Here is a 25,135-nt window from a genome sequence, read left to right as displayed (position 1 = left end):
TCACCTCAAAGCCTACAGTGTGCATATGTGTGCATGTATGTATGCATGTGTGTATATGTATGTGTGCATCACACATGGATATATTTATGCACATGTGTGCTAGTGTGTATATGCATGTATATGTGCATATGTGTGTTGTTGTGTATATGCATAAGTGTGTGGGGGGTGCATGTATGTGTGTGTGTGTGTGTGTGTGTGTATGTGTGTGTGTGTGCAACCCAGCCTCATCTCACCAAGCTGCCATGACTTCAGGATTAGCATAAGCTGAAGGATTTTCACTTATATCACTCCCTTCTCTTTCTGCCTCTCTGGACTCACCCTGTTCCTGGCTGCCTGGACTGCAATCCTGGTATGTCTCTCCCAGGTTGGGTAAATCTGAGCTGGGCAAAGGACTGAGAGGGTTTTACAAGGGAAGTGAGTCCCCTGTCTCAAGAGGCTGGTGTATGGCTGGTGGCCTGGTGCCTGACCCCACAGGAAGGAAAGCTTCTTGCCCAAGCCAGAGTCAGGTCTTCCAAGTGAGGGCCTAAGGGTTCTGCCAAGGGGTCCTGGGAGCTGTGAGGGAGCCGAGCCCTTGCACAAGCCACTCTCCCATGTCACATGTCGGTTTCTGCAGTCTACCTTATACCCTGTGGGCAAGACAGGCCCAAGCCGGGGCATCTTCCCGCAGCATCCCTGGACGTGCTCTGAGTCAGGCTCCGGGTTGGCTTTTCTTGTCTTTTTGAAGCGTTACTGGTCTGCTTTTCCTCTTTCAACTCCTTTCTCCCCACCTGCAGCTCTCCTAGGATGATGACGATGCAGAGGCGGGCCTGACCGAAGGAGAAGGTGAAGGCGAGGAGGAGAAAGAGCCAGAGAACCTGGGCAAATTGCAGTTTTCTTTGGACTATGATTTCCAGGCCAACCAGGTATGTGGGGGCAGGGCAAAGGGGACAGGATGTGGGCGGAAGTGGTTACCCTGGAGACAGGTGGGCCTTGTGTTCTCCCATGGAGTGGGCAGTTGGAAGCCACAGCGCAAATATATCCTTTGACTTTGACCTTGCCTTTGGCCATAAGTCTCCTCTGGGGAAGGTATCAGACGAACTGTGCTAGTAATGTACTTGCTGAGCTTGGCCTGACCCTACCCTCCATATTCCCACTTGGGGTGGGAGTAGGGTGAAGGCAGGAGACTGGATTTTGACTAGATCTGGTGCTGGAGCAATCCAGAGACTCAGACACCCTTTTTTCCTCCACAGCTCACCGTGGGCGTCCTGCAGGCTGCTGAACTCCCTGCCCTGGACATGGGCGGCACCTCAGACCCTTATGTCAAAGTCTTCCTCCTCCCAGACAAGAAGAAAAAATATGAGACCAAGGTGCACCGGAAGACGCTGAACCCTGCCTTCAACGAGACCTTCACTTTCAAGGTGATGGAAACCAGAAGGAAGACTCCGGCTCCCTCTGCCCCTGGGTTCTGTGCACCTTGCCCTGGTCCTCACCCACAGCTAGGGTCCTGGGATGGTTCCACTATGGCACAGTAGCAGGCTGCAGTAGGTTCCCTGCCATCCCATACGCTGGTCTCTACAGCCTGCCTGATACCCTTCGGGCAACATAGCCCAGAGCCTGGGGATCTCCCCACAGCATCCCCTGGAAGTGAGCAAGCCGCTTTGTCCCCTTCTAACCCCATCTGTGCCCTACAGGTGCCATACCAGGAGTTAGGAGGCAAAACCTTGGTGATGGCCATCTATGACTTCGACCGCTTCTCTAAGCATGACATTATCGGGGAGGTGAAGGTGCCTATGAACACCGTGGACCTTGGCCAGCCCATCGAGGAGTGGAGAGACCTCCAGGGCGGGGAGAAGGAAGAGGTAAGGACGGAGAGGCCAGGCCTCTCACTGTTCACTGAGGCTTGCTCCTCCACATGTATATTAGGAAGAGTGGTGGTTGGAGTCAGGTCTGCTGGGTGAAGAGTCCAGCTCCCCACTGCCTGACTGTTGACCCAAGGGGAGCTAATTAAATTGAGGCCTTCTTCTAGACGCTTCCAGCTGGGAATTACCTGCCCATGCAGAGTGCCTTGCACAGGGCCTGGTGTCTATTAGGCAAACCATGACATGACATAAGGATGCCATTGTCATTGTTCCTTTTAAGGTCCCACTGCCAATCAGACTCCGGGCCTCAGCTTACCCACCAGAAAAAGCCAGCCGTGATGCTAAAGGATTCTCGGTGTGTGGCTTGTCCTCCTAGCGACTGCCACAGCAACCAGCCCCTCACTTGCTGTGGGCCAGAACTCCCATTCCAGCTACTTTGCCAGCATCAGGACCTGGTTCAGCCAGGCTCCTGGAGTTGCTGACACGGTGCAGGGATGAAAGCCCTAGGCCTCCTTCTGTAGCTGGGCCTTGCCCTGTTGTCAGAGGTGAAGCCCTGAACACCCGAAGGAGGGCATGTGTGATTGGTTGGCCTTACCCTTTCCCTGGTGGGCCCAGTGCCTGAGAAACTGGGGGCTGGCAGAGGCCTTCAGTCTGGAGTCCTGGGACCTCTGCTGCCCGGCGCTACACTGCTGTCTGCCTCTGAGGAGCAGTGCCCTTGGCAATCTGAGTTTCTTGTTGGTTACAAATAGTTCTTGCCTTATCCACACAGAAGGTTTAAGTGACATAATAAAAAGGAAGGAAAGTGTTTTTGAGAACCACACGCTGCAAGCCCAGTGGCTGATGGGGAAAGGATGGCAGCGGGCAGGAGCTCCCAGATCAGGGAAGAAGCTCCCAGAATGCTTGGCCTCCCAGCACCTGCTCCTCATGCATTTCTCACGTCAGCTTGGTGGGGATCTGAGCATACCCTAGATCTGCCAGGTCTTCCGGGTCCCTCCACTTTAGTCGCTTCTGGGAGTGTCAGCTTTCCCAGGCCGTGGCTGGGAACTGCAGTGCGAGATACTGATGTTGAAAGCTGCAGACCGTCTCAGCTACGGATGTGGGAGCTGGTGACTTAAGCAGAAACCACTGTGCTTTGCTGGTCTTGGCGAGATGGGGCCAGCCACACTAGAGGCCACTGGGCTAGCTGAAGTGACCTAAACCCTTGCTTCTTTCCGTGGCCAGCCGGAGAAGCTAGGCGACATCTGTACCTCCTTGCGCTATGTGCCCACTGCCGGGAAGCTCACGGTCTGTATCCTGGAAGCCAAGAACCTCAAGAAGATGGATGTGGGCGGCCTTTCAGGTAATGCAGAACCTCTGGGTGCCAGCGTGTGGCACCAGTGAGCCAGTCTCTCTGCCCTGAGTCCCTGGGGCTGACGATAGAAAAAGTGTTACCTGTTGCAAGGCACAGGCTTTCCAGTGCCACCCTTCTCCCATGCTGCCCGTCCATATCTGAGTCCTCTCCCATTGCTCTCTGGCCACGCCCTGTGGGCCATGGAGAAGACAGAAGAAATTCAATTCTCCAAAGAGCTAATGATACGGGAGGTTTTTTTTCCAGGAAGTATGGGAAATGGCAGGGCTTAGCCCAAAGTCACCCTTTCTGTCATGCCACCAGAATAGGGGATTTTTTTTCCACGAGAGGCTGTAGGCTCTGCCAGCTCTGTTCCAGAAGGGATGATCTAGGTCTCAAGTTTATCTGACAGTGAATAGGGCTAGCCTGTGCCACAGGATGCTGATAGGTAAAGCCTACCACCTCTGCAGCGCCTCCTCAGACAGTGAGCCTGGTAGCTGGGCTTTGGCTCTGCCATTGATCCCCCACATGTGATGCTGGACTGGTCATTTCCCTCCTGTGTCCTCAGATTCTCATCAGCAAGGTTAGGAAGACTGGATGGGCCAGGTCAGGACTCCGCGGAAGTGTGCTTTGCCTTTCGCGCCTTTCTGACTCCTGCCTAGCCCAAGTACCTGACCTGTAAGTCCCCACACTTCCTCTCATAGGCCTTTCTTAAGCTCAGAAGTTCCCCTGGAGACTATAAGTGAACAGTTAGGGTGGCCTAACACCTTTGCCACCCATGACCCAGATGTGACCCTTCTGCTTTGGGGACTTTCTGTCCTTCCTCTGGGCTTCCCAGAGTCTCTGTTTCCAGGGACCTGGGACCACTGGCCAGGGCTGAGGTGTCTCTTGGGCTGGGACTCTCTCTGCAGACCCTTATGTGAAGATCCACCTGATGCAAAATGGAAAGAGACTCAAGAAGAAGAAGACAACGGTGAAGAAGAAGACCCTGAACCCCTACTTCAACGAGTCCTTCAGCTTCGAGATCCCCTTTGAGCAGATCCAGGTGCTTAAGCCTTGAGGGCCTTAGGACTATGAGCTCACCAGAGCAGCCTGGGGGAGGGAGAGGGCAGACATGGGACAAGCACACTTGGGTGGGGAAGAATCTGAGTCTGGCGATGCTGAGGTGGGACTCTGCAGAGGACTTGTCTGAAGGGCCCCTATTACCCGAAGAGATAAACATGAACTAAATTTTAAAAGTCATATATTTTTTTGTATATCCATATCATTTGCCTTATCGACCTACAGAGGAAAGAGTATGAGTTTAAAAAGGCATATGTGGGCTGGAGAGATGGCTCAGAGGTTAGGAGTGCCGCCTGCTCTTCCAAAGGTCCTGAGTTCAGTTCCCAGCAACCACATGGTGGCTCACAACCATCTATAATGAGATCTGATGCCCTCTTCTGGCCTGCAGGTGTACATGGAGGCAGAGCACTGTATAATAATAAATAAATAAATCTAAAAAAAAAAGGGGGCATATGTATTTGAGGAACCCTGGTGTGCTTTGCATTTTGTGCAGCACTTTGTGTTTTTTATTATGTGTCCACTAACCTCATGAGAGGCCACTCCCAACCCATAAAGTCTTGCGTGCCTAGAGCATTGTGTAGGCTCAAGTATATCTGCTGGCAGAAAAACAAGTATTAAAAACAAAAACAAAAACAAAAACAAAAACACCTGTGGCCTCCACCTCCATGTACCCTGACGTTTAACTGGAGCTAGAAGCCAGAAGCCAGAAACCTGGAGGCATCCCTTTCCAAGTCATTTGCAGTATAGACTGAGGGAAGAGTACGCCATGGGTCCCCACTTCTCCTTTGAATTCCTTTCTTCCTTTGCTTGCCTTGCAGAAAGTCCAGGTGGTTGTCACCGTGCTGGACTATGACAAGCTGGGCAAGAACGAAGCTATCGGCAAGATCTTTGTGGGCAGCAACGCCACAGGCACGGAGCTGCGGCACTGGTCCGACATGCTGGCCAACCCCCGGAGGCCCATTGCCCAGTGGCATTCTCTTAAACCTGAGGAGGAAGTGGATGCCCTCTTAGGCAAGAACAAGTAGGCAACAGCAGCTGGGGGCGCATGGCCCCCACCCCCTGCCGAGGACACTGACAAGATCCAGAGCTATCAATACCTCAGTTATGCGACCTTAGAGGTTTCTTCATTTGTTTGCGGTGTGTCCCGTTCTCCCCTCCCCCCCCTTCCTTTCTCTCTTTTTAAAGACCAACTTCCTTTTGGTGGCTGCGTGAAGAGAGAGTCCCCTAAGATGTGAAAGAGAAGCCTGGCTCTGTTTATTGTCCCAGGAGCTGTCCTTGTTGCATGCTGTCAGGGTTCCCCTCACTCTGTCAAGGCTTCATACAGGTCTCACCCTGAGTGAGGCCCTCTACAGGCAGAAAGCAGGTCCTGCTTTCCTGGGTTTCTGGACCAACAAAATGGCAACACACATTCTGTTTCTTGACTGTGAAGGCAACACAATGGCCGGCCTTGTATGTGTGCGTGAGTGCGTGCGTGGGTGCGTGCGTGCGTGTGTCCATCCATCCCCACCTGCCTCTGTCTTTGAGTATCTCCCTTCATTTCTGGAACGAGCCACGGACCATGAAGCTGTGTGAGAGGAGAAAGTCTTCGGGGACTCGAAGGGGAAGAACGCCCATCGCCTGAGTGGGGGGCCTGTCAGCATGCGAAGAAAGCGCAAAGCCCTGGTCAGGTGACGGGAGCTCTCAAAGTCCTTGTGAATGGCCATCCGGGAGGTGGCAAGATGTGGTACTGGCTGCGTTCAGAACTAGGACCAAAGCCCTTGATGGCATCACAGACGTCCTCTTGTCAGTCATGGCTTCTTCCTCCAGGAGTGGGGTTTTGGGGACATTCATGAAAATAGACTATTCATTAGATTGGTCGGACTCTACCAGGGACCGCCAGCCCCAGGTTGGCATTCTGGTTGACAACATCAAACCCTGAAGAAACAGAAGTCCCATTACTCAGCCTAAAATTAAGCTCCTGGATCTTTGCCTCATCCAGTGGGAAGCAGACGCTCCCCCCCCCTCTACAGAGTACAAGCAGCGCGGTCATTTGCATTCACGCACCATCTTGCTTTTGCTTCTGTTTCCCTTTTCGTGTAAGTGGAAAAACACTGTCTGAAGACAAGTGCTCTGCCAGGGCCAGCGACCCGTTAGAGGAAGGCTTAAGTGTTTAGTTCCCTTGAGGTCCAGGTAAGGAGGAGGTGGCAGGAAGGGGAGCATGGCGGCTGTGCTGAGCTCCTCACAGCTCCTATTCCTGAGCCTCTGGACCCTTCGGCTCTCTATGACTGTAGCTGGAGTGGCCCAGGCAGACCTGTGGAGAGGCCCCATCCCTCCATTCCTTAGAGACACTTTTCTCTGAATGCTAGGAAACACAGGGCATTCATTTCAAATGGGTGATGGCAGAAACCTGCTCCGGTTTCTACCCTGTGTTGTCTCTTCCCTTCCCTGTTCTGTACTTGTCCCCAGCATTGATAAAAAAAAAAAAAAGCCATATATATGTTAGTCAGGCTTGCATTGGGTACCGTTCAGAACCCTCGGCCTGGGCAGGGGGAGTTGGGTCCCGTGAAGCCAGAGGCTGCTGTGTTCCCTTGGTCTTGTTTCTGTCCTGGAATCTCTCAGGCCTTTGTCTTCTTACCACAGAAAAATACATAGCTCTCCTGAAGCCGGGGCAGGTCAGCTTCAGCAACAGCAAATGTGGCAGAACTTCTGTTTTGCCCCTTCTGGGCTCTTCCACTTCTTGTAGGTCTGAGAGATGGATGGTGGCATAAAGTTTAGCTTTGAGAACCCAGCCTGAAGGAGGTGCAGAGGTATCTTTTAATTTTAATGAAAATGGGGGGGGGGGATATGTGGGTTTGCTTTACTTTGCTGCCTTTTTTTTTTTTTTTTTTTTTTTTTTTTTTTTTTGGGTTTAAGTAGGGAGTGAGGTAACCAGAAACAGGCTGTGGTGTGAGGTTTGGTCTGCCTGTATTTTAGACACCCTTCTGCTATTGGCCCTTGGTACATGGGAAGTTTTAGACTTCATACACTCTCTGTATGTGTGTTTATGGCAAACACGAAGAAGAGAGGACTGATGGGATTATGGGTTGCAGTCCTTGGGACCAGAGTTCTGGTGAGAAATTGTCAGGCAATAGGGCAATAGTGTGCTCAGTTGGTTAAAGAAGTCCAGGGTCTTGGTATGGACATCGGATGCCACTGGATTCTTTTCTGTGGAATTTTGGTGCTTTCCAAGGTCCCTCCCCGCACTGGCTCTTCTCACCCACATTCTATAAACCTCACTCACAGGAATTCCCCTTATCCTTCCTCCTGTATTCTTCCAGCCTCTCCCAGTTCACCATGGGCTTCTCTCCTATGAGCCTCAGTCAGCCCTCCCACGGCCCACAGTCCTACTGCACTGCTGCTGAGGAGGGGAGGAAAGGTAGGCGCCTCTGTGCTTTGACTGTCCCTGGTCTTAGAGGCAGGCTAGAGCTCATTACTGTGGGCAGCCTGCCAGGGCTTCTTTTGACTCTGATCACCAGTTTAGCCAGCATGGATGCTGGGAGTGGCTCCTCCGCAGGCTTAGGGCTGGTCCCCAACTAAGCCACCCAAGCAGATGGCACCTGTCCAGGTCCAGGCGCTTGGCAGGAACATGTTGAGGCTTAAGGTTTTCTCTACTAGGGGAGCTGATGTGACCCAAACCCCAGCACTGCATTTCAAACCTTCACTGCCACGGGGGTTTATTTGGGGTGGGGGTTGTCCAGGGGTGTCAGCACTAAGTAGAGTGACTGGTGAGGGAGTCTTGATACGTGTGTGGCTCAAAGTTTTTTTATCCCAAAGTGTGGACCAATGAGAGGAAAGTACTTAAGAGTTTGTTTTGCTTTTTTTTTTCTTTTTTTCTTTTTCTTTCTTTCTTTTTTTTTTTTAGAGAGCTCAAGACTAGGAATGCCCAAATCCAACACCATCAGGATCTGGGGGCACGTGTACCCCCTGAAATGGTCCTCCCAGAAGAGAGGCAAGCTCTGCAGTGCTGTGGGTAGTTTTTTGAGACTTAGAAACAAAGGCGGAGTGAGGCATGGGGAGTGTGGAGGCTCCCAACTCGAGCAGGTGCTTGGAACAAGCAGGGGTGATGCCCAGCCCGAGCCACTGGTCTTCTTTCTCCCCAGGAAGGCGACACATAGCTTTGTTTCTGTAGGAGTGGTCTGGGGTAATTTTGCTGACCCAAGATTCAGTGAGAGAGGTGGGAGGCTACCACAGGCCTCTTGATAAAAGTAGCTTTTATAAGCATGCCTCCGTACTACACATAAGAGCTGGGGTGGGTGATGGTAGCAAAGAGAAATCCCTTGTCCCTTTATGTCCTATGTGCTATGTCAGTTCTTGAGAGTCCTGGGTCTCCCAACCATGTGTGGGACAGCCTAACTTTGAGGGTTTACTTAGCAGCAGTCTCCCCGAAGGTAGGAAGAGATTGAATTTTCCCCATCCTTTGCTTGCCCTTCTGCTCTGTGTCCCCCCTACTATAGGCTGGCTGGGGTCTTTCTGCCTGGGTAGCAGCAGCAGGTGGCCCAGATCTCCATAGTGGCTGCCAGGTTTGGCAAATACAAACACAGGATATTTGGTTAAACTTGAATTTCAGATAAACAAATAATTTTGAAGTATTAGTATATCCTATGCAATATTTGGGACATACTGTACTACAGACAGTGATTCGTTGTTTAATGTGAAAATTAATTGGCTAATCCTATATTGAGTCTGGCAACGTACCCTCTGGCTACTTCACCCCTCTTTTCTTCAGTCCCAGGGGCCAGAGGCTGGTTACCACACATCTGATTTAACCTGTTTTTTGAACTGCGATATTGAGAAGGGGACACTGTGACTTGAAGATATATGAATATACTTTATTTTTTAACAACAAAACAGGAACCTTCTGAAGCCATCGAGCCTCATCTGACCCCTCCATGTGCATTTAGTTATATATTATAAAAGAAGATGCTCTCTATAAACATACGAGCAGAATCTTGTTCAGTCAAGATGCATGTCTACACTGTAAATAGCCGCATGGCAATGCTGAGAGTCCCCTCGATCTCCCATCCCCCAAACCCCTTTTACAGAACTGGCTGCTCCTTGATTTTATGTTGTGTAAAGTCTTTGTCCTCAGCCCCACCTTACCTCCCCTACAGGATATGTCTGCAGTGGGAGACAGTGTTCTGGCCCCAGCGCCAGCCCTGCCCGGGGAAGACCCTGGAGGACACTAGCCCTGAAAGCAGGTCTGCTGCATGTCTGCAGGGTTAACCCTTGGGGCCCAGTGCACTGTGTCTAGCCGGGTGTCTGGTGTCCCGTTGCTTCTATGTTCCGTGTGTGTGATGTGGTTCCTTCTTCCCACTGTCTTGAATAAACTGAAAAGCCATAAAGGGGCCTCCTACTGGAGGCTGCCCTCCACTCCTCCCAGGAGCCCCCCTGTCCCTCTAACTGGCTCCCCACAGAACACTTGTGAAGGGCTCACCTGTCCGTCACCCTCTTTGCTCCCTCAGCCCTGTGTCATGAGGACAGATGGTGTTTCAGGGCTTCTGGTGGGGTCTCAGGAGATGCCCCTGGCTGGCTTTCTTAGCCTAAGTCTGACAGTGGGACTCAGCTCTGCCCTGGCCATAAGCAGGCCAGTGGGAGTGACTCTGTGGCTTGGATATCATCTTAGAGGCCTGGAGGCAACCAGGGTTTTCAGAAGCAGTCAGCAGCCCAGCCTGGGATGAACAAGGCCAGCCCTGCCTACTTCTCCCTGAGCTGTCAGGGCCCACAGAGAGCAATGGAGTGACCCACAGGGAAAGCCTGGAACTGGCCACCCACACTCCCTCTTTGGTTTGGCAGTGCCACAAGAGCAGGGTGGCCCTGAGAGTAAGGTGGAAGGTGTAGTGATAAGGGGTGACTCAAAACAGGGGACACTGGGCTTTGACCTGACTCACATTCGCTCCCAGGGTAGCCCGAGCAAGCATGGCAAGTAGTAACTGTATGGGTGGACGGGGCTGAAGCGGCGTGGGCGGCCACAGGACCCTCCAGGAGGGCAGTCACATGTTACTAGTCCAGAGACCTCAGGCAGAATTGGGCAAGTGCATTGGAGAAGGCCAGAGGCAACAAGGTAGCTCCTGCCATTCACAGATCATGACGCCTGAGCTAGTCCCAGGGACCTCTGTGCTCCTGACATAAAGAAGGCGGCAACTGGCGCAAAACAAACAAACAAACAAACAACAAAAACCACAAAACTGGAGCAGTTTCAGGGTAGACTGGCGTGGGCTGGTGAGGCCTGGTCACAGGAACAGGGAAATGTGGCAGCACAGCCTGGCGAGGTGGTAGGCGCACTGTGTGGCCTTAGAGTCTCACTCCCAGCTTCCCTCAGCAACCAGGAGTTTAGGGAAGTGACCGGAAGCCTGATCATTCTGCCCTGACTCCTGCTCATCTAAGGCCTTGATTTGCTTTCTGAAAACCCTGGGCCCAGAAACTTTCAAAGCTAGGGCTTGGGGCAGAACCTATGCGTGCCCCTGTTACCCCTGGAATGCACTGGACCCACCAGGAGCCCTCGTCTTCATAAGAAGGACACGTGTAGCCCTCCCTCCCTCCACCCCCCTCCGCTTGGCATTGCTCTCTCCATCCCCTTGTGTGGACTCTGTTGTTCTTGTCTGATCTCTTGTCAAATTGTTATTTTGTAATGAGCTGCGTCTCCTTATTAAAGAAAAGAGCTGAAAGCAACCTGGGGGCGGGGAGCATTTCTATTATTATTATTATTATTATTATTATTATTATTATTATTATTATTATTATTATTATTATTATTGTACTGGGCCAGGGCAGGGGGGCAGGGAGCTGTCCCTAAGGGTTAGCAAGGTCAAGCAGGAAGGTGAGCTGGTTAGGGGGCTCTGGCCTCCAGCCCAGCCTAGAAGGGGTCACAGCCTATTCTCTTCTGAGTTTTTTTTTTGGGGGGGGGAGGAAAGATGGGGGGTTCCTGGTGGATCGTAGTCACATGGGGTCCACTGTCCTGGGAGGACAAGGACTATATCCTTACGTTCCCTCCAGAGGATCTGGGCTTAGGGGACAGCCACAGTCTGACCCAGCCAACAGGGAGGCTGCTGGTCCCAGGAGTAAATGTTTAAAAAGTAGAAACTACAAAATCTTCAATTTTGCACTGTAAGGAAGGCTGCCTGTGTCTGACTCATGAGGCAGAGACACCAGGGGCCATAAGGCTCCAGAACACTTAGGGGCCGAGTATGGGGCAGTATAGCTAAGACTAGGAAAGGTCACTCTTTAGTTCCCAGCCCCAAAGAAGGTCAGCCCATCAGTCTGTCACTTCATAATGTGTGACACTTGTCTAGGACCATCATGCACTAGGCATGTGTTTTGCATAAAGTCCAGATGGCCAAAGGGCAGTAAGGCATATGGGCAGAGTGCCTGTGTGCGCTGGCAGGGGCTCAGATCCACTTCGGTCTGGCTGGAGGCCATGGGCTAGGTGGCCTGGTTGTACAGGACTGAGAATGCAAGTACCTTGCTCTTGCTGCAGGGAGGTACCAGGATGGCCGGCACCCATGACCAGTAGATGACACTGGCTCCATGGACCTTACCCAGCCAGTGGGGGTGGGGTGGGGTGGGGTGGGGGTGGAGGCCCAGAGAAAGGACGTTTATGGTCTAGGAGCCCCTTTTGTCAGTCATCTTTGTCTCTGCCTCAAGCTCCAAGGCCAGGGCTGAACTCTTCAACTGTGACATCATGCCTGTTTTTTTTTTTTTTCTTGCTGCTTGAGCTACAAACAGCTGGGTGACAGCAGGGGAAAAGAATCTTCCCTCCCTCCAAGTCAGTGACCAAGGATTTCCACTTGGCAGACAGCAGGCCTAAAGCCTGGCTGCCCACTCCCCAGCTCTGCCAGCAGCCTGCACAGCAGCTCTCTGAGCTAGGTGCCTTCCCGTCAGTTAGATTCAACCTCTAGTGACCCCCAGGGTTAGCTTTAGATGCATAGTGTGGCACTAAGGAGTGGGTTTTGGATCTTCTGTCCCAGGGACCTCAGGAACCCTTACACAGCGGAGGACTGAGGGTGGTGCTGGGAGCCTGCACGTGCCCAGCACCCCCACCAGCACTCCCTATGTAGGGTGGGTGTTAGGGTGTATTCCAGGGGGGCTATACACTCCTACTTTTTTTTTTTTTTAACCTTCAAAGGAATAGCCACCCTCTTAGACACTGGGAACCCTTATTTCTTTTCAGGCTTGTTCCAAACTTTCACTCTGGGCTTTTCCTTGGCCAATCAACCCAGGAAATCTGTTGGTGCTCCAAGAGACCTTCCCTGGGCAGGCAGGTCTATGGCAGCCCATGGCAGAGAGACTTCTAAGTCAGTGGGGACTGTTCAGGGCTACTTGGTGAATGGAAGATTCTAGCAATCTCATGGCACAAAGTTAAAACAATTTTATTTACTCATTTATAAATACTGTTGTGTTTACAGGCATCATATAGATGTGAATATTATTCTCAAACTTTCAAACACAGAACACTTAACACTATATAACAACAACCAGCAAAACAAATCCATCCATCTTAGAGTTGAAAGGCCACTCAAAATTGCATAAAAATACATTCAGTTCACAAAGCCAGTCTGGCTTGCCCTCCCTCAGGTGCCTCCTCCAGGTGTATTTACAGTTGGCTGAAGTTAATCCACACAACTCAGCTGGAAAGCAGTTCCATTCGGTGCATTAAGCGTGAGTGAGGTGGGGAGAGGAAATGCAAATGCTAGTGCAGAAGTGGTGGTCAAGACTGGCGCAGGGGAAACACGACTAGGAGAAAACCAGAAAGCCGGAAAGGCTCTGAAACACTGATGAGCAGTACCCCCACCCATCACCCCCCTCTTCAGGGAAATCATGGCTCTGTTTAAGGATCTAAGCAGGAGGAAGCCAGAGCTGCTTAAGGGATGCTGACTAGAAAGGCGTGCCCTCTCAGAATCCTTTCTTCTGTACCTGCCTTCTGGTGCCTTTCACCCAGTCTTCCCCAGCCTAGGATAAGCAGGGGCCAGAACAGCACAGACACTTGCACTTTGGAGACAGCTGAGCTACTCCGGCCTGAGTGACCCTTGCTCTGATCCCCAATTCTGGGTTGAGGAGCACAGCAGAGGCTCTAAGGGTCTTCTCTCCTGCCTGGGTGTCCAGCCTGTGCTGAGGAAACACTCTGCCCTATGCTGCCACAACCAGTCACATCTTCCAGAAAAGATGGAATGGCCCTGCATCAGGGGAGTCATCTGCACCAGTAAGCCAGACCTGGTCTCTGAAGGCTGTTAGCACAGCCAGGGAGCTTTGACAGTGGATAGGGGCTGGCTGTGGGTGGTGGGCAGGTGTGGAGTGGGGTTGGGTGACATGCTGTTTGCATCTGAAAATCCTCCAGGACTCCTGGCTGATTACTGGAAACCCTCTTCCCTCAAGAACCTAAGGCTGAGGAGGGAGATGAGAGGGAAGGAAGGGAGATGGAGTGCTTATTTTTGGAAGGGCCTAAGCTAGCATCTTGAGGACATGTTAAGGGGCCACCCAAGTACAATTTCATTGGAAGCATTAGGGGAAAATTTAGAGGCGAAGTAACAAAATGTCGTTCTGGCAGGTTCCCAGTCTGGAGGGCAAGCAGATGAGTGGGAGAGGCGTCCTTTGGGGAACTAGGAGGGTGTAGGGAAGAGCAAAAGAGACGGAGCTACACTTGGATAAAACCTGTTTCTGCCTTCTCTCCTTTCTAATCAAAATGCCAGACCTCTTTTTGAAAGCACCAGCCTGGTGCTCAAAGAGACCCTCACCTTGTCAGGTCTGCTGAGGTAAGGCCAGTGCCGTGGGCTTTCGGCGTTCCCTCCTCCACCACTGAGCCACGGTGGGCATCAGGCTTGGCTGCAAGGCACACCTCAGGACAACCGTGACCCTTAGCCACAGCTCTCAAGGAGCCACACACAACTTTCAGCTACCTTCTGGCTTGTCAGGCGTCTAGTTGTTTCTCCTCGGCCCCCAGAGACCACTACATTCCTTTGTAGCTGTGACAATGACAGCTCCTGGGCTATAATGAAGTTGATCTATTTTTCCAATCTAATCAGAACACAAGCAATCAATAGTTGTCCCTGACAGAGTCGACTGCTCAGAGCAGTGTCAATACCCATTAGGGAAGCTGATTAAAATCTCGCTCAGCTGGAGCTGAGGGGTGAACTTCACGAAACAGAACACACTTCCAGGTGCGGAAGCCTGGCCTCCTTTCTCCCAGGGTTGGCGGCCTCCATCCTGCTCCACATTCACAGACCTTCCCTCTGCCTTTACCCACTCCAGCATGCAGGCACCCACTTCCAGGGTTTGGCCCTTTCCTCACATCCAAGCCCCGACTGAAGGAGCCTGGCCAGAGCTGGGCACTACTCTATGCTATGCAGCCGTGGGGTCTGTAAACACCTACTGCATTTCATGGTGTCTCCTGTGAAAAGAGCTCCTTGAACAGCACCTTGAACAGCAGCAGCGTCAGAGGCAGAGCTTGGCCAAAGCCAGCCCACTGGATTGCCGGCTTCACTGCAGACTGCTCTCCTGCTGTTCAAGGCAGAGCTCAAGAAAAGTGGCACTGGTCCCTGGGAGAGGTGGCTGAGCAAACCTACAGGCAGCCGCTGGTTTCCTAGTGACACAGTGTATCCCACTGGCTGCTTGTAACTCCCGGCTCTCTCCACCCCTACCAGCTCCAATCTCGACCTCTGCAGGCTGGTTGAGATTTCACCTAGGCACCTAGGAGGAAAAGCAGTGGCAACACTATTCAACAGCTCTCAATGTTAAACTCACTTTCCATCAACTTTCCATCATGAAGGAGGGGTCAGCCTTGACATACTGATCCGAAACATCTTAAATTTGGGAAGAAAGCAAGACCGATCTTGAAAAATTGAAGTTAAGTGATTTTGAAGCAGAAATCTAAGCATCTAAAGTCCTCATCTCCCTAAAAATAAATCACAGAATTTTAAGCCAAGGGGACTTTAAATATTATCTTGCCTGAGGTTAAATAGGTTGGCCCTGGACTCCCTGTGGCACCTTATCCTGCCCTCAAAGCTGCCTCACTTCCTGGGTCAAGGGAATCTATGTTTAGGGGTTTGAACCTACCTTCAGAATAGAATGGCGACCGAGCTGTAGCTATAATTGGGCATGGATCTGGACAGGGCACACCTCTGAAAAGGCCTGTAAGCAACGGACTAGAGCCTGTGGTCCTGAGGGAGGACACAGTGGGCTCCTGCAGCAGTGTCCTTGTGAGGTGACAGTGGAAGCTGTAGCTCCCCTGCTGGGTGAAGCCAGTCACTAAACTGCCCTGGTGACTTAGCTGCCCAATGAGGCTTCTCTTTCAAGGTGCACAACAGTCTGAAAGCAGCTGACAAATGTTTTCTACAGTTCTCTCTTCCCCAGGGCCCACCTCTTAACACTGTCAGTATGTTGACACTGGGCGGAAACAGCTGTCTCTGCTAGGCAAGGCTGCAAAGGGCATGGCGTGGAGAGCTCCTTCATCTCTGGTTCATACACTCTTGTAGGGCACACGGACTCTGCTCCTGTACAGCCTGAGGGCAAGCCACCAGCACTCCCATAGAACAATACTTGCAGCTAGGGGGCAGAAGCAGGGGGGGTGGTGGAGGGTGGGGTGAGAACACCCCCCACTGCTGGGCAGGGACAAAGAGGTTCTAGGATACGAGAACAGCCTAGTTGAGAATTCAGTGTACTAAGTGGACCCAAGATAGAGCTGGTCTTCAGATGCTTTTGGGGCAACACCCTTAACTGTGAATAACCCTTCCCCTAGAGACTGGGATGGGGCTGGGGCTCAGAAGACCCTGAAAGTCAAATAGGCAAGCTCCAGACAGAGAATCTCTGGACGGGCCAGCCATTGCTCCCAAAGACGGCTTGCCTATTGAAAGCTGTCAAGTGAAAGAGAATACTCCTGTTCCGGTCTTAATTCCCCAGGAAGACTAGTGTGACAGGGTCCTGTGTGGCTGGCTGCTTGCCGTGGGTCAGTAAGCTCCAGCTGCAAGCTCACTCACACACAAGCCAGCAGGTGAGGCTGGCAGCCACTGGGGAGACCCACAGTGTGTAGCTGGCCAAGCCCCCAGAGGTAGCTGGCTATCAGAAGGCCTGGATCTTCCATGGGGGCTTTCAGTCAATGTGATTTTGAAGAGACTAAATTCACAATGTTTTCTGTCTAATAAAGTTAGTGGCCCCAAAGGACATGCCGGAATGACCTAGGATCGCCTGTGCTCTCATGGGTTCTTAGCCACAGAGACTGAAACCTTCCTGGCAAGAGATGGCATCTTAACATGGGCGGCCACACAGAGCGGCTGGTGTAATGCCAGTTTGTGAGTTTTGAGAACCTGCCTCAAAGGCAAACACTTGTATGGAGGAGGCTCAAACTGTTTTCCTAAACATCTCGTTTTCTGAGACAGAAACCCCCTCTTTCCTGATAACCTAGCTATGCTAGGAGAACGTCGCCCAGCAGGAAGGGAATACTCCTACAGCAGAAGGCAGGTCCTTCCTCCTGTGGCTCAGGGCTTCCCAGTAGGAGAGCGGCCCAGCGCAGCCTCCTCCGAAGCGCAGGTGCTCAGAGTCTATCAGAGTGCGACCCTGAATTACAACTTCTATTTAAGAGCACATGGAGACTGCAAGGGCCACCAAAAAGGACGGTGGTGTCTTTATGAAAGAAACTAACAGAGGTAGTGTTAGGGTGGTCCACGTCACTGGCCACGCCCAAAAGATGAGGCATCAAAGGACCTGCCTTTAGCGTGGACCAAAGGACAAAATGCCTACAAACCCCACATTATTCCCATCAGCGCTGGAACATCAACAAGAGCTAGCAGTTTAGCTGTGTGCTAGAACCATGGGGTGCCCTGTACAGGTCGAGGCATGATCATTTAAAGGGCTGCTTTCATCTAGACTCTAGAGGATGGTAGTCAAGGTGTGACAGGCATCAACATCGCGACATCTGAGGAGGGAAGGAAGGGACCAGGGAAGTGGAGACCACCACCCACCTATATCTAATGTGCTGTCCTGGCAGGAGGCAGCAGACCTCAGCTTCTATTAGTAAAAACTCTGGCTACTAGAGGGGCCCAAGCCTCAAGTAATAAATACATAGCTACCAAAAACTGATCACAGGCCGAAGCTTTGGCAGCAGGGACGGAGTCCCTGCAACACAAGGGACCTGGGCCAGATGATCTATGGGCCTTGGCACTCTCAAATGACTACACTTCGTCTTCTTCAGTCTCTACCCAGCAGTCCTTTCGCCTGTTGGTTTCTAAGAAGGGGACATCTCTCCCCCTGGATATGCCTACCAGGAAGTGAGTTACCACCATCCTCACAATATGAGCAGTGTTCCAAGTGTCCTCAGATGTTCTCCCCCGTCTCTAGCCTGCTTCCGCTCTCTAGTCCTCTCTAGTCTAGCTTCCACCCACTCTCCCTTGGGCCTCCTTGCAACAACTTCATTTCTCATTAGGAGCAGGTGCCTGTGTGGGGAAGAAAACAAAGGGCAAGAAAACAGGCAAAGTGGAACACTCAGTACCCAGCCTTCCTTTCTCTTGGGAGGGTCTTGCTATTACGTGGCTGGCCTCAAACTCCTGGTCTTCCTGCCCCGGCTTCCTGAATGCTGGGGCTGTAGGTGTGAGCTACTGTGTACTGCTTCAAGAGTCCAGCAGGTCACTTTGTAAGGAGACAAGCGGGAGACGTGAGCAGTCGGCCGACCCAGAAGCCACCCTCTAGCTTTGCAGGGACAGGGGTCATGGCACCAAGGCAACCGAAGGATGGTTTTCCATAACATCCCCAAACAACTTGAGGCCAGGAGCTCTGTTGCAGCTTTTATGCCACCAGGCCTGGGGCAGAAACCATAAAAGGACAGAAAGAAAAAGAGCAAGAGAGTCCGGGGCCACCTAAGCCTCACAGAAGGGGAGAAATGGGGCTAAGACCAGTCAGGGATGCTCCTAGGTTATTGATAGAAAAGTAAAAACAAGTTAGTTCCTGAGAGGTGAATAACACAGGGCCTCAGCCAGAGCCAGTCACCTTGGACTCTAAGCAAACAGCTCTAGAGGCAGGAAGTCCAAAGAGCAAATCCACATTCTGCCCTTCCTCTTGGCACCCCAGATGGGACCCCAGAGTGGCCACCACAAGATTCACCTATATCAAGGTACAGTGGGTCAGTGTAAAGGCTATGGGCCAAAGCCTTATATATTGGACTGAAACCAATGTGGACAAAGCAGCAGAAAGTTGGGGGTCCATAGCTGAGCTGAGCCCACAAGGCTTTCTCCAGATTGCTTGAAATGGTCACAATCACGCTTCAGTTAAAACTGTCATAAGACTTGGGATAGAGGTGCAGGGGCGATGGGGCATTGAGTGTGCAGAGAACGTGTACAGTGCAGAGCAGGTGACTGGGGAGCATCAGAAGGAGACGACCTTCTTCCGAAACATTCACTGCTTTTGGCCACAAGGCCATAGATGGGAACGAAGGGCAGGCAGCAAGTGCTGTCGCCTCATCCCAGATCTGACCTCGTCTATTTGGACAGTTTGCTGATGACTCTGATGAGGGCACCATTTTCATCTTTCAGCCTCTGATTGTCGGATTTCAGTTCTGTTAACACCTGTGGGGACAGAGGGAAAGGTGTGTTAGAGCCTGGCACGGTGGCTGCCTCTACCCTCCCGGGCCGAGCCAGCTGGTGAGCAGGGCCTCCTGACGGCTGTGTGACAAGTTCTCACCACCCTTTCGCTCAGGGATAAGCCCCCTCAACTCTTCCTATTTACTGGGTTGGAAATGTAAATATTTAGGGAAAACAGGGCTCCTCATCATTTTAGGCAGCTTTGCATGCTACTTAGCCTTTAGTTCCATTCTACTGAGCCAATAGCTATTTGCAACTAACTGTTCCTGCCCTTGAACTCACCTGAAGCCTAGAGAGCCTGGGGAGACTGCCAAAGTATGCCGGTGAGGACACAGGGAAGGCGCTCAGCAAGGAGTCAGACATGGTGGCCTTTAAAGGTTAGATGGCACTGCTTCCTACCCGTAAGGAACAAAGTACAAACTGAGGACGAGAACTTGGCCTTTCTGCCACATGCCGAGATGACCAAGGTCATCCTGGTGCCTTTGGTAAGTAGAACCCATGCAAATTCGCACTGGTCGTTCTGACGTACCTATCCTCAACAGCAACCCCAGAGAATTACGACGTGGGGAAGACCAGGGGGCGTTACCAGCGCTTAGTGGATGGTGTTAGAATTCTGGCAAGCAGAGGCAGAAGGGACAGAGTGGGGACTCCATCTGTCAGTTCTTCCATCTTGGAACATGACAACACACCGTTGCTCAACTCAAGGAACACAGGAAAAGCGAGTTCCAGCTTGGAGACCCAAGTCTTTATTACACGATCAGGCACTTTGACAGATACTTAGTGTATCTGAAAAGTCTTAATGAGCTACAGTTCGTGTGTGGGCCTTGCTGGCAGCAGGCTGGGGTTGGGAGGTAAGTACAGAGCAAAGGCTCTGGAACTCGGTGTCTTTGCTCTCATGCAGATACCCTCTCTTTCATTGGTTGGTCAGTTCAGACTTCATACTCATACGGAGAACAAGGCTTCCAGAGAATGGCAGCCTGCCCTGAGGACTCACACGGCATGTAGCTCTAGCTCTTGGCTCTGCTGTTAAATTAGGGGCTTTATAATGCACCTGAAGGACTACAAACTTTGTCTCCCCAACTTTGCCAGGAAGATGCGGGTTACGTTACACAGTGTGTACGTATGTGTGTACATATCCCCATGCCCCGTCGGAACAAATGGGAAACAACACCTACACTGTGGGGAGGTTGAAAAGTCTCACTGTCACCTCAGGAACCTATGCTGCAGATGTTATCTGTATAGGTGAGGGGACAAATGTCATCCCTGGTCTAGGCAGCTAGCTAGTTAAATTCCAGTGATGATATCGAACCCATATGTGCCCAAGTCCAATGACCACCTCTTCACTGTAGGTAGGAATGGAAAACATACACCAAAATAGTTATAGCCCAGCAATAAATTCAGAAGTGTTCACTGTCAGTGGTCCTCAGTGCTTTAGACTAGCAGGTCTCAACCCATGGGTCGAGACACATTTGGGGGGTCAAACAATCCTTTCACAAGGGTTGCCTAAGACCATTGGGAAACACAGATACTTACGATTCATAATAGTTGCAAATTACAGAACCACTGCTTTAGACAAACCACTTCTCTGTATTTCTGTTTGTAGCTACAAAAAAACCTAGTAACTGCCCTGCTCTCTCAGATGGGCCTCAGAGGCTCACAGGAGTCTGTAGAGACGGAAGGGCAGGTGTCTGTGCAGGCTTCCCAGTGCTGGGGAATCCCTGCTACCTCACAGCGAGCTCTTTCATGCCTATGAGAAGGGAATACTCTGCCCAGGCTGGCCCCTTCTATCTCTAATGCTCCATCCGGGCACTTGCTTGCCTGGGTGGGGCTTTTTAACTTTAAAAGAATGTTTCTTTTATATGCATGCGTGTTTTGCCTGCCTGTGTGCCTGTGCCTGTGCCTGTGGAGTCCAGAAGAGGGCATTAGCTCCTCTGGAACAGGAGTTACATAGGGTAGGTTGTGAGACCATCTAGGTGCTGGGAATTGAACTTGGATCCTCTGGAGGAACAGCCAGTGCTCTTAACTTCTGGGCCACCTTTCCAGCCCCTGAAAGCCCTATTTCTTAGCAGGATTCCACAGGTGTGAAGAAGCAATATCTATGCCAATAGGTTGTGTTTCTTGCTCACCACATCAGAAGTGAGCTGCTTTTAAAAACCAGGTACAATATGTTGTGTTGGGGATTTCCCCCCACCCCCCTACATTAAGAACTCAACTCTTTGGGTACGGGAGGAAGCAGGACAAGACAATTGCACAGCTGCAATCAATATCTAACATCTTAAGATAATGTAAAAACGTACCAGTGGCATGCAGAGACCAAGGCTCCATGCTCAAAGAGAGAAGAGTGAGCCGTGCTGTCTGACACTGGGCTGACGTTAAGGGTTAACTAAGAACACGTGTGGGAAGAAATACACAGCGCAAGGCTTTATAGCACATCTTAACTCTCTAGACTTCAGCTTCTGCGTTTCTAAATGTCTAGCCTACCAGCTTGGTGTTCAGACACTTCAGACAAAATCGAGCACATGTTTTCTTACAGCCTATGATGAGGACTGAGTTAAAGAAAGGTACGGGGTTCTGAAGCCTTAGGGTGTGCCAGGGAAGGCGAGCGATGGGTGGGAGAGAGCCTTACCTGAGCTGCCTTGCCTGGGTGGGAAGTGAGTCTTCCCTTTCCCTGAAGGCAGAGCTGGCTGGGGCTAAGCACAAGGACGAGACTTGCAGGAATCTCTTGGCCACATGGCCATCTTTCCTACTGGGAGGAGTCAGCTGGCAGGCTTTTTATGTCAAGGTCCACACAGTGAGTACCTTAGACTAGGCAACAGGTCACGCAGTCTTTGCTGTGACTACTTCATTTTGTGAGCGTGGCTTAGCAGGTGACACCTACTGATAAGGTAGAAGAACCTCAAGTTCTGATTTGCTTCCAATAAATCTTAATTTCTGGACAGTAAAATCTGAATTCCACAGGAGTTTTATTTGTCAAATACAATTCTTTTGATTCTCTTTTGACTATTGGCATGGCTCAGGCTAAAGGGGTGCGCTCCCATGACTGGCTAAAACTGGCCTTTTAAGTCAGAATAGTGAAAAAGCAGAATTCTGTCTGTCACTCTTCTGCAGCAGTGCTATCCTGTGCTGTACCTGCTTAACAGATTGCTCCTACGTTGCTTAGACTCTGTGTTTAACCAGTGGTTAAGACTATGCCGAATATGCAGATGGTTTATATTACTGTGGTACAGAGTGCAGATCTTGGAACACAGGGTTTGAATTTTTGTTCAACCATTTATTTTCCAAGGGGCCTTGGGCTTGCTTCTGACTCTGGAACCTGTTTTGTTTTTAAATATATACAATAGTGCTGTGGAGCCAATGAGCAAAACATAAAGCACCCAAGCATGGTCATTAAATAAGTGCCAGGATAATATCTAATTTAAACAAATAGGGAGGCCAAAAGTAACTGGGACATCTTTGGAGGTCTCTACTTTGCCTTAAGTCAAAATTTCCCAGAGTGTATATGTATGCACCTCTGTGCATGCATGTCTGCATCCTAGGACTGAACCAAGGGTCCTGGTGCACACTAAGCACACATACCACCACAGAGCTTTGGGACTAAGACGTGCACCACCACTGCCTGGCTCCTCTTTGGGACCTTTAAAGCTAACTTTGAAAGGCAGAGTTTAGACCTAATGCTGGCTGCCCACTGCCTGGCCATGGCAGCACACATCCCTTTCCACTTCCTCTATACCTGTGACAGCCTCTGTAGTGGGACATTAGCTCAGTCCTAATGGTAATCTGGGTGCTTCAGGACTAGTGGGAATTAGTTGTCAGCTACTGACCCTAAAGGCAAATGCAAATAGGCAGGAAGAAGAAGAAGAAGAAAAAAAAAAAAAAAAAAAGAAAAGAAAAGAAAAAAAAAAGACAGGCCCAGTCAAGACTAATTTGCCTGTTGCAGAAAATCAAGAACCCATTTAGGGCAGCAGTGACCCCATCACACTATCTGGGCATGGGAAAACAATCAGTGTGTGTAGCCTGTCCTTCAGATCCACAGCCAGGAGAAGGTTCTAGTTTGCCAAACACACTTTTTAGAGGGGTGGTTTTCAGCTGAAAATAAATCCCGCTCTCTGCTCCACCGCTTGCCATCTCCTCTGCAAGGCAAACCCATTAGGAAGGGCTCATTTATATTGCGTGTGTTCTGCCTCAAGGCCCACGTACTCGGCAGTGGGGGACGCATCCCTAGAGCCAGGAGACTTGTGAGGGGGGTGGGAGGAATGTTTCTGAAAGAGGAAGATGAAAGCAAGGGCTTACAGAAGGAGGTAAAGAATGCTTGTCTAGGTCTGCCCCACGGTGGGATTGAGGGTGTTTTTGCTGGTAGCAGAGGTGGGGTCAGGGAGGCCTGGCCTTTAGGCCTAGTCATTTCCATCCAGCAGTGCTGTCACTTGTGATGAATTTCCATCTGGTATTTAAAGGGTTGAGGTTTTCAACACATACACATTGGCAGGGAGTTAAAAAAAAATGCAGATGCCCAGGTCTCTCTCCCTCAATACAAATGACAGAGCATTTGGAACGGGCCCAAGCATGGTGTATGGTAACAGCTCCCAGGTGGGCCTAACGTGCAGTCACACTTGAGAATTCTCGTGCTTGGTTACCTCAGGCCCTGACTGATACACATTTGGGTTTCTGTTCGCTGAGAAAGTTCTCTCTCAGCTTGGCAAAGACGCCATTGATGAAATAAACATGTGTACATGTATGCACACAGGTAAGCATATGCAGTGTGTCTCTATGTGCAGCTGAGTAAGCAAACCTATATCCAGTCTATATAGGAAGAGGAGGCAACGTGGCAGCTTGAACAGCAACACTCTGCTTGCCCAGACAAGTCTCCCTGCTGCCACCCTTGGACTAGGTTCTTATGTCCCAGTATATGGCCTGAGTACTGGCTCCATCTTCAGATAACCAAGTGTTACAGATACCTGGACATGGACATGGAGACCCTGATAGAAGGGATGGGCACTGGGCTTCTGGGACCGGCAAGGAGAGTAAACCTGCCTGGAGTAGCAGAGGAGGGCAGTGAGGAGGAGAGGAAGGGCAATAGCTAGAGCTCCTGGGGGTCCGAGGGCTCGATGGACTTGGAGAGTCTGGCCACCACCCGGGTCAGGGCCCTGTTCTCAGCCTGCAGCTGCTCGTTCATCTGCTTCAAGGTTTGGATCTGTTTTAGCTGGTGAAGGTTCTGCAGAGAGTGAGACATGGAGACAGACAGGACAGAGACAAGACAGAGCAGAGGAGAAAAAAAGGAGGACAAAGAAACTACGTGACTTTTTGTTTCTGTTTTTAGTTTGCATGCAAGAAAGGAAACGGGGAAGGCGGTAGGAGATGAGGGCAAGCTGCACAGGCGGGAGGAAAGGAGACCGCACCAGACGAGTAAGGACTGTCTGCGGTGCTCGGATGAGCTCTTAGCATGCTGCAGTTGGCGATGCGAGCATCACTTGAGATGGAGAGGCCAGCATGTAGCTTGGGGCCGTCTGACAAACTCACATGCAGAGCCACAGTCTTGGGGATTCCCCTTCATTGTCACTGGGCCTGGGGCTGAGGATTTTGGGGGTGGGTGTTCCTAAATCCAAACATCACCCCTTTCTTTTCCCTTCATCTTGTCCTCACACTGGACCCCCGACCTCTATTTGTTTTCTTCCTGAAATTTTCTCTTAATTTATTACTTCATTAAAAAAAACCCAAGAGGAGTGTTTTCTTTAAACACTTTCTGCATATAAGCATGTATTATTAAGAAGGCTGATGTGACACCTGCTAGCCCTGTGGGCGGACCTGTCAGCTGTTTTGCAAGAAGCTTAACTAACCTTCCCAGCTCTCCTCAGTAGCACACAGAGCGTGTCCTCTGACCTGCTATGAGTGATTATGGGGATCACTAAGCTCACAGCTAACGGTGTGCTCTCTGCCTTAGTTCATGGCAAGGCTGGAAGCTGCCTCAATGTGCTCAAACAGACGTACACTCTGGTCATTGTGAATGCACCGAAGCAGAGAGGTGACAGAACTGTCTGGATCACGGTGTAGCCTGCCCACCTGGGCGTCAGCGTTGCGAATGAACAGCCTGCACAGACAGTCATCCCCCATCTCAGTGTTCACAAGCGACTTGAAGACTTCAGTAAAGTGATGAACACAGGCCTGCTGAGTCCGCTAAGTGACTTCCCAAGAGATCCTCTGCACTGACCTTGAAACTGAGCCTATCAGCTCTTTTGGAAGAGGGGAATGGCTTTGTTAGGCAAGTAGGGTTAGGGTTATAGTGATGGCAAAAAGGTTCCAGGTATCAGAGAAGTCTCTCATGCCACACAGTGAGAAAG

At 50.9% G+C, this 25,135-nt stretch overlaps 2 protein-coding genes across 8 annotated transcripts in view; one reads left to right on the top strand and one right to left on the bottom strand.

Annotated features, from left to right (window-relative positions):
- The window catches only part of SYT2 (synaptotagmin 2), a 109,310-nt gene extending 98,396 nt beyond the window's left edge, over positions 1-10,914 (top strand). For both annotated transcript variants that reach the window (XM_084796316.1, XM_084796317.1), the window contains exons 4-9: positions 783-902; positions 1,230-1,397; positions 1,671-1,838; positions 3,060-3,177; positions 4,077-4,210; positions 5,046-10,914. In XM_084796316.1, coding sequence (XP_084652442.1) covers positions 783-902; positions 1,230-1,397; positions 1,671-1,838; positions 3,060-3,177; positions 4,077-4,210; positions 5,046-5,252 — 915 coding nt within the window. In that variant the 3' untranslated portion in view covers positions 5,253-10,914. The remainder of the gene's footprint in view (positions 1-782; positions 903-1,229; positions 1,398-1,670; positions 1,839-3,059; positions 3,178-4,076; positions 4,211-5,045) is intronic.
- Positions 10,915-12,594: 1,680 nt separating this feature from the next.
- Positions 12,595-25,135, bottom strand: part of PPP1R12B (protein phosphatase 1 regulatory subunit 12B) — a 202,105-nt gene continuing 189,564 nt past the window's right edge. For 3 of the 6 annotated variants that reach the window (XM_084796179.1, XM_084796173.1, XM_084796177.1), the window contains 2 exons: positions 23,832-24,012; positions 12,595-18,788 (listed from right to left, as the gene is read on the bottom strand). In XM_084796179.1, coding sequence (XP_084652305.1) covers positions 23,878-24,012 — 135 coding nt within the window. In that variant the 3' untranslated portion in view covers positions 12,595-18,788; positions 23,832-23,877. The remainder of the gene's footprint in view (positions 18,789-23,831; positions 24,013-25,135) is intronic. The other 3 variants (XM_084796180.1, XM_084796174.1, XM_084796178.1) reach the window with 1 other exon arrangement.

Source organism: Acomys minous (assembly GCF_964271855.1).
Source record: "Acomys minous genome assembly, chromosome: 1".
In the NCBI taxonomy this organism is placed as follows: Eukaryota; Metazoa; Chordata; class Mammalia; order Rodentia; family Muridae; genus Acomys; species Acomys minous.
The sequence above is the reverse complement of the archived record's forward strand: the minus strand, read 5'-3'. Positions and strand labels throughout refer to the sequence as shown.